Source organism: Crocodylus siamensis, chromosome 8 (genome assembly GCF_052110815.1).
Source record: "Crocodylus siamensis isolate JL-2025a chromosome 8, ASM5211081v1, whole genome shotgun sequence".
NCBI classification, from domain to species: Eukaryota; Metazoa; Chordata; order Crocodylia; family Crocodylidae; genus Crocodylus; species Crocodylus siamensis.
In genome coordinates, this window is record NC_143402.1 from 10,740,257 (window position 1) to 10,754,245 (window position 13,989).

General features: G+C 44.8%; 1 protein-coding gene across 1 annotated transcript; it reads left to right on the forward strand.

Annotated features, from left to right (window-relative positions):
• Window positions 1-8,015: 8,015 nt before the first annotated feature.
• Window positions 8,016-13,989, forward strand: PGRMC1 (progesterone receptor membrane component 1). The gene is made up of 3 exons (XM_090061536.1): window positions 8,016-8,374; window positions 9,599-9,754; window positions 11,345-13,989. The coding sequence occupies exons 1-3, from the start codon at window positions 8,065-8,067 to the stop codon at window positions 11,449-11,451; spliced, it is 573 nt and encodes a 190-aa protein (XP_089917662.1). The 5' UTR covers window positions 8,016-8,064; the 3' UTR covers window positions 11,452-13,989.

Sequence of the window (13,989 nt, forward strand, 5' to 3'; positions counted from 1 at the left end):
CCCGCAAGCGTCCCTTTCAGCAGGCGTCGTGTGCTCTGCAAGGCCCGGTGTGCATGTTGGGGGCCTGACGTCGTGCCGGGACAGGACCTTGCTTCTACGTCAGCTCGACTTCACAGAGGCTTTCCGGGGCGGGGAGAACTGCGCTGCCATGGCTAAACAGCAAGCTCTTTTCAAATGTAGTTGGGGGGGGGGTTGTCTAAGTCCTCTCAGATATTTGGGCCTTGAGAATCGCTCTGCTTTGCTGGGTTGCAGGGTACTCCAAGTCTGAAGTAATTTGAGCAAGGGGGTCCCAAGATACAGTACTCCTAGATAGCCACAGTACTGGGATAAAAATCCATCCCTCTGCACGCTACAGATTCCTTGTTCTCCTCTCAGGCAGCATAAAAGAAGCAGAAATAGTTTGCAAATACTTCTTGCAAGACGGCGTAGAGCTAACTTAGCATTTCTTGTGCCTCCCTCCCCATGGACCTGGCGCAGGCGGCATGTCAAGGCAGCAGGAGAATTAGCTGGAACATATTTACTACACCTGTCTCTGGCCTGTGCACGGACCCTCGTGTAAACCGGAGCAGCCTAAAGGGTGCCCTAGCTGGGCCCGGGACAGAGTCGGGGCATCTTGGTTCCCTGAAAACTTCCTGGCCGGACGCCACAGAGAACCCGGCCTGCAAGCAATTTGTACACTCACAAGTTTTGTAATAATTTGGTCGTGCCTGATGGTGATGTGTTTGATGGTTAGATTCTTTTTCTATATCACCTCACCAGTCTCCACCTGTCCCGGTAACTGTAGTCTATGCTATTTATAAGTTTTGTGTATGTTTAAGTATGCTGCCATAGATGCCGCAAAGGTTGTTTTGGGCTTGGTCACAGCATCTTTCAAAAGTGTATTTCTTATGTAGCTATACACAATCACCAGCAATAAATGAATAATGATTTCAAGGGTCCAAAAGAGTTTCCTTTGAGGATGCTGCATAACTAGAGCTGCTGGGAGTCAATGAAGGATGAAATTAAGTGAATCATCTCTTACCGTATGTTGAAAACGAGATCCCAGACCACTACCTAACAGTCTCGCCTTGCATCAAAACCAAAAACAACCTACACGTTTTAAAACGATGGGCAGAATCAGAAAGCTGGAGACGAAAAGAACCGCTGGTGGAATGAGACGGGAACTTGGCTTGGACCTAGAAATATGTCAAATCAGACTAGACAGCAAGATTATTTAGGAGGTGGAATGAAAGATATTCCTTCCACATGTGCCTATTCCTGCAGCTGTTTTTTCTTTTCTTTTTTTCCTTGTTTTTCTTCGCACTTTCTTCTCCATGGTAATCTCTGGGCTTGTCTACATGTAGTTGCACCCACTTAACTACACGATTTTTTTAACCCAACCTAACTGTCCTAGTGCAAAAGGCAGGGTGATTGTGCTTATTCTGGTTTAATTTAAATGGGTTCAAGCTAAATAGAAATAAGTCTCTTCCAAATGCAGTGAGAATTGCTGCAAAGTGAGTTGCACAGGCTTAACAAAACTGGTGCAAGTTTATGCAGAGACAACTCTCTCCTCTACATTTTGGGGGATTTCCCTACACTTACCTATCCTCTCTCTATCAGGAACACAAATACTGAATTGACAAATATATAACTGCCCCCATGGAAGGGTCAATGTAAGTTGTTACGGTTCTTGTACTACAAGAGAGAGCACAGAAATAATTTGACTTCTTTTAAGGTGTAATGCTTCTGACATTGCTGTGACTGCATTAAGATATGGAAATCAGTTGTCGAAAAATGTAAGTAAGTGTTGCAGTGTGGTAAAGAGTGCAGGTGGGAGCCCATTAACTTGTATGGTATTGCTGTTTCAGTGCACCGACTGAGTCGTCAGTACAGTAGCAATGTTACTGTCTAGAACTGAGAGTTGGCTCAGTCTTCTTTCACACTTACTTTCCAGATTTAAGAAAACCTTCTTGGAACTCTAGGTAAATCGCAAGGAGTTATTTTATAGGAAGTGCAGGAATTGGATCAGCTCTTACTCTGCCATCAGTGTACACATTAGAGATGTTAGGACTGAAAAGCAGGCATAGATTTAACTCTCCTTCTCCCTACACCCCAGCCTAGCCTTCCTGAAGGCTCTCCTACTGAGAACCGCAGGCACGTGTTACCTCCGAGAAAAAGAGCCCGTGCTTGGAGCTCCTGTCTGGAACTTAGGTGTTTATAGACGTGCTCTGGGAGGTGGGGTGCTTTAATTAGCGCAGCTCCGAGAGCCATGCTAATTGAAAGTGCCCAGAGCATCATGTGTATCAGCAACCCGGCACTGAAAAATGGCAGCCAAGTGCTTTGAACTAAAGCTCATTGAATGAGCCTTAACTTAAGGTGCCCTGCTGCCATTTTGCAGCACAGGGATGCTGATGCGTGCGATGCTGGCATGTGGTAATTACAACACTCCAGCAGACTCAGTTAATCAAGTCTGCTCTGATGCGCTGTAATTACAGTGTGCTGGATCAGCCTCCCTTCATGTGTATAGGAGCCCTAGTGTCTACCCTGGAGTTGCTGACCTAGGTCAATAATTGATTGCACTTTCTTTCCGTGATAACATGACAGCTTTCCTGTGATTGGCAAAGACCCTGGTTGGCAGGACCAAATGGAAGCTGTGGACCTGACAGTCTGACTGACAGCTGTGCTAGGAAAAACTGGTTGAAAAAACAGGTTGAGTAGCAAATTCCACCTGGATGTTGCTGAAAAGGGAAATTCAATAGCATATTGCCAGGCTGCTACAGCTGACAGGTCCTTCCCCTACATCTCTGACACATTCTCCACTATAGCGTAATGGGCTCCATCTGTAGTCTTCTCATGCTGCAGATGTTCTGATGAATCCGTTCCCATACTGACGGGAGCCTGATAGTCATCAGTGTTTCATCATCTTCCTTTTGGAGAGATCTCTCATTCTAGCATCTCTTACCATTCCCTTTTCCTTTGTGAACATGTGACCCATCATTTGCTATCAAGTTCACCTGAGTTTGTCCAGGAGGGAGCCAGTTAGAAAGAATGAGAGGAGAGCTGCCAAATAAAGAGGGGGCCAGCACAAGGACAATCCACCACTGAGAACATCCAAAGAGGGGCTAAGTGTGGTTGTCTGGTGTTAGACCTCTATGGGGATGAATTTTGCCCACTACCAACGGTACAACTTGACATCGGGTAGAGGCCTCTACAGTAGATCTCAGCTTCCGGGGTATTCCAGTGCTGAAAAGGATTCTGTTTTCTTACCTCATATATCAGCGGCAGGCAATTATTTTGGGTGGAGGGCCACTTACTAAGTTTGGCAAGGCATTGAGGGCTGCATGACGGGCAGCCAGGGGCAGATAAATATTACCTTCCTAAATTTTTTAGGGGCCCCATGGGCCGGATAGAATGGCCTGGTGGTCTGGCCCACAGGCTGCATTTTGCCCTCCCCTGTCATATAGGCACTAGTGACTTGGAGAAAGTAAGATGTAGCTTCTGCCTCATCCCTTTATGTTTTTTATTAGGAAGTTAAGTAACACCTCTCATGTGGCTTACTCAGAAGTTGTACCTACGCTAAGAGAAATGACTACTGGATAGAGAGGCTAGATTCTTGTGTGCCTGTCTGACATTTGGGGGTGGCAGGGACTGTTAAGGGATTAACAAAACATTCAGGTGGTATACCATAAATACCTACCAGTTTCCCTGTGAGCTAGGACACAACTGGCCCCCTGAAGCTAGTGTTTTCAGGAGGATCAACTAAGCTTACTGCCCAACCGATGCCTCCTGGAGCTGGAGCTGAAACCACAGCGGTGATGATCAATCCTGAAAACTGGGCCAAAGGAAATATAAGGTGCACACATCTCAGTTGAAACTTCTGAAAATGCTGACTCTTGGGCTTTGGGACTGAAATGTGTATGGCAGACAAGCTGAGGAAGGAAGCTGTTATAGGGATTGTTTCTTGAGGAAATAAACCAGCAGAATGAACAATGCCCCTTTCAGAGTCCTTTAGTAAGATCCTTTGCTTCTAGTTTGGTTGTTAATAAGCAAGGAGGATGCATTGCTGGACATAGTTATTATAAAGGAATGGTTAGGGACCTTGAGGACCAGCTTGGAGGCACAGACCATAAAACACTTGTGTTTTCTTTAGTTACTAGCTAAAAAGATCATATGTAATGGGGAATTTAGGTGGAGCCTGTTTTGTTTAGAAGTACGGAGGGCTCTCTGAAGAGCTAATTACTATGCTATTCCAAAAGCAAACCAAATAAGCAGTATACTAGAGTATATTAAAGCTGGTTCTGTTTCAAACTTGCTGGAGCTATAGCTTTTGTAAAACAAGCAGGGGCATTTAAAAAAGAAAAAAGCTATTTTGACTTGCAAGAAAAATGAAACGAGCTGATATTCTCAGGGGTTGAGCAGTTTGCCGGACTAGTGCAGGGAAAGAATTCTGCTATGACAGCGTTATCAAGTTTTGTGGCAGTGGCTTTCAACCCGGGGTCCACCACAGACTATGTCTACGGTGGCTGCAAAAGATGACTATAATCTATCAAAAGTATGTGAATATCCATTCTTACCATTCAAGGGGGTCTGCACTTCCATTTGAAATTTCCAAAGTGGTCTGCAAGTGGAAAAAGGTTGAAAACCACTGGTCTATAGCATGATTTTGTGTACTGCGTATTCTGTGTAAGCACATTGCTGTGAATAACTGTTGCTGAGATTATTCCAGTGGTAAGAAATGAGGAACAAATGTAACTGTTTCTGCCAGGCCTTTTGGGGCACCTAGTTTTATTCCTAACCTGTACGTTATCAATTTTCTAAATGTTTTGTACCATTTTTCCTAAATATGGTACATCCTAAGAGGGCTGAAACTTCCTCTCTAAATAAACTGTACGACAAGTTTGAAGAGAAGTGGCCCTGAATTGCACAACTAGTACATACGTGGCAGATAACCTAAGGTACTAGGAACCTTGGCAGCATTTGCTGATCCTTACTAATCCAAGGATCAGCTATCCTTATATCACTTTCCTAGTATATTGGGCAAAAAAATTGGGCAATAGCTGTCCTCCATCTAATTTAATTGCCTTTTCTGTTTTCCCTGAACAAAACATTGTAAACAATGCAAGGAAGGTCTTGCACTCCATTTCAGTATGTTACTTTTGTTCCTGGGATGCCATGCTCACCTCCCTGCAGCTAACTAGTGTCCTAATTTAAATTGGGTCGGGCCTCTTCTATATCATCCAACTTCACTGATGCCATTCTAAGTCTGAGAGTGTCCTGGTTAGGATCCAGTGGTTTGACCCAATGGCTGTCTCAATGCTCTCACGCTCCAGATCAATAAAAACAGAGTTTTCCACAGTGGATGGCAGGTGGTAGCAAAATCTCTATCTTGCAAGGATGGAACAAGTTCTGTTTGGCACCTTATTGCTTAGGCAGGTCAGAAATGCTAATAGAAGCCTAGTGGCCTTTAGAGGGACAAAACTCCTTCCTGCCATTGAGGAAAAACTACACTAAACCAATCAAACAAACCGCTCTCAGTCTCCTGTTGGTTACTGGGCATTTAAAACGTAAGTAAAGGTCAGGACATTGGCATCAATGGGAAAGAGTTGTTGATATATGGAAAGATTTGATTCTGGCAGCTGCATGAACACTATTAGCAACTATCACTTGTACCAAATTCTTCCGTAGGGTATATTGTGGCTGGGTTCCACGCTTCACTCTGACTCCTCAGTTCTTGCACATTGTGCACTGTTTACTTGTGCAACCCCAGTTTTAAGGAATTGGAACTGGTATTGTACGTCTCACTGGGCCCCATCCTGAAGCCTGCACTTCGTCCAGACTCGCATGGAACTCAAAACTGAATGAAGACATGCAAGATTGCTAAGCATCCTGGAGAATTCACCCTTGGCAATACCACTTGCATTGTTCCTTCATGTATAAAAGGGAAACTGTGTATACAGGGGTCCCAACCCCCTTAGAAAAAAGGAATGCAGGTGAACGTGGGCTTTCTTAAGTAACTAATATACAGATGAATTATTCACCTTTCAATCAGGCAATTTTAAAGAAAAGAAATAAATGTATATGCAGATGATTAAACAGCCAGAAAAGACCGCTTCTGCTAGGTTAAATGCTAGTAACAGCATACAAAAAATTACTCGCATCAGTGGACCAGCTGAGGAACTGCTGCAATGGGTTGTAATAAAATGAGCCATCCTCTAGTTTGGATTATTCTAGCCATCCAAGAGAATAAACCTGGACTTGTAGTGCGTGGTATGCATGCTGTTGCCTCTCCAGTACCAGTGATTTGAGGGGCATGAACTGCTGTTTTGTACTGTTTCATAAGCAAATTCCAGTTTGTAGTTGCTAAATCATGTTTCAAAGCTCTCTGAAACCCTCTGTGAAATCTAGTGCATTCCCTGGATGTAGAGACCAGGCTGAAGGCATCGCAGGTTTGCTCTTCATAGGCTAGCTAAATCAGAGATGCATTTAGTTAGTTTTTAAAGGGCAAATCTACCCAGACTTCTGCATGACTTCAGACAAACTACCTCTCTTGGCTCACAGAGAAGAGGCCGACATTGTTCTCGCAGCCTGTCTCGTGCGGGAAGATATGTTTGTTCACAACACCATCTAGTGATAACTTTGTGCAATTTTTGCTAGAAAAGAACCCCTCTCAGCCCTTTCCCTACCTTTTTTCTTCCCTTGTTTCTACGAGTAAAATAAATTGCCTAAATATAAAACCCTTTCGGAGGAGTGTTATGAAGCGATTAACATTCGGGCAGAGCACTTGCAGGACTCACAAAAGGGCTGAGCCGGCTCGCCCAGGGCTGTACTGATTGTGCAGTACGTACCATGACTGTGAGCATCTTAACTGCCAGTACAACGCGAGACCTGCCTTTGCGTGTTGTACTGCCGGCTGAGAGAGGCAGGGGCCAAGAGATGTGGAGGCGGCAGTGGCTGAGGGCTCTTCTTCCAGGGCAAGAGAGGAAAGTAAAAACCCGTGAGAGAGAGAAATAAAGAAGCCAGCAGTGAAAAGACTGGGAGAGGATCAGGTTTCCAAGGTGCAACTACTGCATCTGCCCAGCTTGCCTAGGGGGCTGAGGGGCAGCGAGTACTCCAGCCCTGGGCTTGGACCACAGCTCCTCGTGGCAATCTCTGAGGATGCTGCCGCAGGCGGGGATCGGGGCAGAGCAGGGGAACACCAGGGTGGTGCCCTAGTTGCACCCAGGGATAACCACTTTCCTGGCATGGGGCAGTACCCGGAGAGGTACTGTAGTTTTATGCCCACTTTATGGAGATGAGAGACTCCCGTGGCCGTACGGCTGAGGGTAAGCAAAACGTGGGGGCCAGGGCTTGGGCCTTCACATAAGATGCCTGCCAAAGGATCTGGAAACATCTGAAGCCCCAGGCGGGGCAGAGGATGTTGCCAGTTGTTGGGCCGCTTATAGTTCTTGACTGACTCCCAGATTTGGAGTGGATTTGGCTTGGAACATGAAACATTTTCACCAGAAAAAATGGGGGGGGCACCGATGCACTTGCAGCCCCTTTGATTCCAGCTCACCCAAAGTGCACAACCACCTGCCTGGCGGCAGCAGCTCATCAAAAAGCAGCTCCCAAAGACACTCTCGGGGGAACAGACTTCCGCCTTCAGCTTCCTCCGTGCAAAAATGAAGTTGCTTTTTCTACCTCTGGGGACCTGTTACCATCTTGAATTTTTCCTGAGCCTAAGGAAGGGCTTGTGGGCCCGAAAGCTTGCAGGAAAAGGTCCTTTTTTTTTTTTCCTTCCACGTCTTAGTCGGCCTAAGAAAAGGCGCCGTTGCTGAACCTCTTTAATCTTAAATTTCATTGCAGAACAACAAGGAAGATCTCGCTCTTTCTGGTGGCTTCCCCTCCCTGCCTGCCATCCGACCCCCGGGAGGCGACGATCGGCGCGGCTCTGCGGCCCCGCGCGTGCCGCCCGCGCCTTCCCGCCGCCCCGGCACGGCACGGCGCCTGCCCGCACGCGGCGCCTGGGGGCGTGGCCGCGCTCGGCGCGGGGCGGGGCGCGGCGCGGCGGCGGCTCCTCCCGGCGGCGGCGCGCAGACGGCGGCGATGGCGCAGGAGGAGGCGGCGGCGGAGGCCGGCCCGGCGGAGGCCGGCGGGGTGCTGCTGGACATCGTGAGCTCGCCGCTCAACCTGAGCCTGCTCGGCCTCTGCCTCTTCCTGCTCTACCAGATCGTGCGCGGCGAGCGGCCGCGCCCGGCCGAGCCGCAGGGCCCGCCGCCGCTGCCGCCGCTCAAGCGCCGCGACTTCACCCCGGAGCAGCTGCGGCCCTTCGACGGCGTCCGCAACCCGCGCATCCTCATGGCCATCCGCGGCCGCGTCTTCGACGTCAGCCGCGCCAGCAAGTTCTACGGGCCCGGTGCGCGCGCGCCTGCGCGGGGCGGGTGGGCCGCGGGGCGCCGGCCGAGCCGGCGGCGCCAGGCTTTGAAGCCCGGGAGTCGGGGGGATGGGCTATAGCCATGCTTGAGCTTAGCCCGCTTTTGTTGGGCCGATTTTAAACCGCGCGTGGACGGGGGGGGGGGGCGTGTTTTTTTCCCTTTTTGAAAAGTTATCCCGCTTGGGAAGCGGCGGGCTGGCGTGTTGCGGCGTGGGGCTGGGTTGACAGGCCGCGGACTGCTCTGGCTGGTAGGGCAAGTGCTGGGGGCCCGCCAGGACAGCACTGGGGGCTTCGTGAGGCAGCCTCGTGGGTCGTGTTATCTTTGACACCCCGGCTCTAAAGCCGATCGGCCTTTCATTTGGTGCCTCGAAGAAGCTCTTAATGCGTGGATACAACACCTGATATCCCAGTTTTCTCTTACTTCTCAAGGGGTACAAACATTCTGCGTGCTTGGCAAATAGGTTAATGATTGATGAAGTTTAGCAAGAGCCTGTCTTGATAAGACAACTCTGCCCCACTGGGAATTGCATGTTTGGTCACTCGGGTTCATCCTGCCATTGCAAAAGGGGGGGGGGGGAAAGATGCATAAAATTTACCAGATACTTGCTTCCTAGCTAATCATTTTCCTTGGAAGAAGGGTCAGCTGAAGTGTCTGCAGCCACAGTCAGCTATCTTTCAAGTCCTTTCATTAGTTAACTCTCTCTGAGCCTAAGCTTTTCTAAGAGAAGGATGCCATTGCTTTCTGCTGCTTCTCAGACTGTGATATCCATGCTCCATTCATTTCCTTACACAACTGGTTCCTACACATGATCACTACAGGTGCCATCTTAGCTTTATATTTCTCAAGCACGCTTGCTCCAGGAAAGCCAAATCCCTTTCTTGTTTCTGCTGTTCTCTCCCATGCGTGCTGCATTCTCCACATGCCATAACTTGTTCATTCTTCCAGTTTGGTTTCCTCCCTTTTTATTCTGTATACATACTGGTAGTTTCTGAATGCCTTACTTAGAAAAATATCCGAGTCATTATTACCAAAACAGAATCCATCCTAAAATATTTCTGGAGTTTGGGTGACTTTTACCTAAGCTTTGGAGCAAGGGATCCAAGTGTCATTTTTTTTTTTTTTTTTAGTTTTCTGTATTTGATCATCAAAGAGACAGAAATGTATATCAGCTATCTAACAGTGACAGTGATATTTTTCTCTTAAAGAGGGCCCGTATGGGATTTTTGCCGGAAGGGATGCATCCAGAGGCCTAGCCACCTTCTGTCTAGATAAAGAAGCTCTCAAAGATGAATATGATGACCTGTCTGACCTTGATGCCACACAGCAAGAAACCTTGAAAGACTGGGAATCACAGTTCACTTGTAAGCAACTTTAAACCCGTTTTCATTGATGGGGCCTAACTAGTATATAATAACACAGGTAATTAAAAGGGGCATTGCCTATTTAAAATTAAGATGTGCATTTGAAAATATTGTGCTGTGTGTGGTTGTAATTCCGAAGGGGAAAGTAATGAAAGTGAGAAGATGAGAAGAACCAGTTTCAAGTTCTCGTATTTGTGAGGGGTTTTCCTAAGGCAACAGGCGAGACAAAAATGTTCTTTATAGTCGGTCACACTTGCTAATATTAAACTGTTAAAAACTGGCAAGGGATGAAACTGCTTTTATATCTTCAGTTAATCTGACTGAAAGTGCATTGTGTTTCTTCTGATGCAGTTTAGTTTAGCTGACATTGCTGGTAGGTCCTTGAACTTTCTCAAAGATTAATTTTAATGCCATGAATCTTACTTCTAAGCTGAGTATTTTCCCCTCCTTCCACACTCCCTGTTGCTCTTTTGAACTTTGGTCTATAAATGTTCTAATAAGGTAAGAAGCAAAATACTGAAAAGAGTTTAAATGATTTTTGAAAATGCAGCTTAGACTCCTATGTCACTTCTGAAAACCTGATTACTGAAAGAAACAATAATGGCATTTTTGTGAATGACAGCCCCAGAACAAGCAGGGATGGACTGCTGTCTGTCTGCCCATCCGTGTCCCTACAAACAAAAGTCCTTTTTCGTGCCTTTTCCAGATCATGGTATATTTAACTCCCCAGAAACAACTAATTTAAAACAAACCACTATTACTCCTTTTTTATTTTGCAACTCATTATGTTAAAGGCTTAAATAAGGCAAGTTTTTTGGTTTATGCTTCTATTGTTGTTGTTCTCTTCCCTCCCCCTTCCCCCCCCGCCCCAAAAAAAAATGTAACTTGAACCCTTTTGTAGTTTGGAGGTTGCTCAGGTAGCCTCTTATGCCCAAGCAGATAATTATCGTATTACATTCTCCCACACCTAATACCTTTACTGATGAAGAATAATAACAGCCCTACATTTCACATGGGCTTTTAAACCAGATCATTAAAGGGATCATATTTCACCTGCATAAAACAGAAAGTGTAAATATTGGTTATTTGTCTGCCTGAAAAGCTCTTTATGTGCATGATGGCAATTCTGTGTATATTCTGAGTTCTTACTGCTGTCTTGGCAGCACTTGATGATAATAAAACAAGAACACTGGGCTAACCTTTTAAGTATAGCACTAGAAATGGGACACCTTATTATGCTGCTTTAATGTTTGCAAGTGCAACATATGACCCTTAATTCCTTAGGATTACCTATGTTTGCATACCTCTGAGTGACTTGTCAGAAACCATAGTTGTGAAAGGTCAGACACGTTTATTCCCAGAATGGTCTTCATACTCGGAAATTATGCAAATCCCATGTTAAGCAGTCATCCTGGAGTTGGGAGCTCATACCGTGACCACACTGGAGTCATTACCTCTTTCATATACACCTACATATACAGGATGAACTTTCTCCAACATGAAAATCTTTGTTATACCTCACAGCCGGGTTACAAAAGGTATACACACAAAGCAAATGACCTAGGCTGTTTTCGTTTTCTCGTTTTATAGTTAAGTATCCCTGCGTTGGCAAGCTACTGAAGGAAGGAGAAGAACCCACTGTGTACTCGGATGAAGAAGAAACAACAGATGCAAAAGAAGAAAAAAAGAAAGACTAGAGAATGCAGTGAGGAACAATTCATTTTTGTATCTTAAAGGACCATTTGTAACATTCCAGTTCTGTTTTATGAGTTGCAGTCTCAGCAATACACAGATGAGGTACATACAGACTTGCAATGAATTCATTTTCTTTGGAAACACTTTCTTATCTAAATTAACTGGTAACCCAGAAACTGCTTCCACAAAATCTGTATAATAAGAACATGCTTTATACTGCAAAAGCACCTGAGCAAAATTGAGCTGCAACTTTTAACTAGAAAGTTGGTGCTGTTTTTATTTCTAACACTGTTAGTACCAAGTAGGTAAAAATCCAGGCACTTTTTGTTTAATGTCCAGGGCTTCAAGCCTACAAACACAAAAGCAGTTGTGCTTGATTTAACATTTGTAGGATCCGAACCATAGTAGAATTTCTTTAAAGCAGGAATCATGTATTTTGGTTTCCAGTAATGCATCATATATGTCTATGATGCTATATAAATAATAAGTTTAATGGTGATGTTGAGTTGATATTGTTCTTGCCTATTAATTTTAATGTCAGATAAGACTGACATTTTAGAGAAACACACGTGCCCTTGAGTGAAGCTGACTAGCTTAAAATCCAGGACTAAACCACTTGGCAAAAAACTTGCCACAACCACATATCTGGATTAATGTTTTCTTTTGTTTTTACTTTTAAAACACATCTGAAGTGTTACAAAGGTTTAGGTATCGGTTATCAAATGGACACCCAGAAAGGGTAAACCTCGGAGCATGACTACTATTCATTCACCTTTTATTAGCAAAACTCTTCATGGACTGAATCCAACAGTCCATCCAAAAGATGTGAAATGGAGGCCGTGGGGGAAAAGCCAACTGCTGCTGACTCTTACACCTTCTGTAAACCGCAGAAGACTTGCTGGCCTAGCTCTATCAGCATCCCTCATACCGCAGATGCAGATTTCAATAGTGAGAGAGCACGTCTCCTAGTATTGCTTGTATCAGTTTCCCAAACAAAATGAGCTATACCGACACAATCAACTTCTTGCTGGTGTAAGCATGTCTGCTCTTGGGCTTTGTTACCCCCTAACAAATAGGGTAACAAAATATAAACTAAGTGAAATCACACTGCATCTGGCAAAGGGTGCTAGTGTAACCGGAGTCTTTGAAATACTTTTAGCTTGTTGCTTCATCTCATAGCTCACATGCATGCCTGATTAACAGGATTCTTTGTATCAAGTAACTAATTCACATACAAACAAGAGACCTAGAGGATGGCTTTGTCCTGTGAGAAAGATCAGTATTGCTGTTAGGCCTAACTAACTATCGGAGACATTTCTGAGGAATTTTAAGGAGTAAATGGCCCGCTTGCTTCTGCTTGAAATGCCACCTTCCCCAAAATAATTTGGCTTGGATAGTGTGCAAATAGGCAACATAATTCTTTTTCTCTAGTTTGTTTCTTTCAGCTGCTGTTCTTGGGTATCATTAAGCCAGCACGGGTCCCCCCCCCTTTTTTTTTAAATTCTTTCCCTTAGTCAAACAGCCCCTGTGTTCATTGGCCTGTGGGGTTTATTCTGGGCAGTCTTGTTTGTTAAACTTCAGTCTGAAGATTTTTTTTTTTTTTTTTTTTTTTAAAGGGTGTGAGTTTGTAGTAAGCCAGCTCTGCAGAACGCTAATTACCCTTTACCTGCAGCTTATGTCTCATGTACACATAACCTTTTACTGTTGTAATAATGAAAAGCTAATAAAGAGTGGGCAAGGTTTGGTACGTAGAGTTACTAAAAGTTTTTTAAAGCTATAGTAGAATCATTTTAAAAAGTACGTAGTTGGTCTGGTGGCTTAAGCCAAGATGTCAGGAGGTTTTTTCCTGTGGGGGCAAAACTAAGTCACTTAAACTCTTTGTGCATCGTTGTCCTCATTGGTACAGGGGCATTATGCCTGAGTGTATTCACACAGAGGTGGAAGATGCTACAGAAAGGCAACGTGTTACCTGCTTTCATTTTGGCTTTTTCTGAGCAGCCTGACAAAATTTCCTTTCAGTACTCTGTAACAGCTACTACATGGTTTTGTATGAAAACTAACTCAACAGGAGTTCTTGCTCTGTTGATGACGGTATTTGATAACTTCAGGCAGAGGAACAGGAAACTCCTACAAATGTACCCCTAACAAAAGGGGAATATTATATAAACAGAGCAAAAAAGGTGAATGCATTCCATGAGGTGGCAGCAGCTTCCATCGTACATACACAGAAGGGAAAAGTGCCTGAGGTAGTAAGAACTGATGACTTCCTTTGATTCTTATATTGAAAAATACTGTTGTGTCTTGGTAAAATATGGCCTTAAAACATAGCATAGTTGTTTGGACAGGTGATTTTCATAAAGTATTACTGTATGAACTACCTAATGAGGGTCTAGACGTATATAACCTAGTTGTAAGCTTTGTGTTGCTATTTTTAAAGGCATTTGTACTCTTTAAAGGCAAACTACTTCTAATGGTTTTACCTCAAATAAGAAAAGTGCTTTTTACTTATTAAAGGTAGAAAATAAAGTAGTCTTACCTAG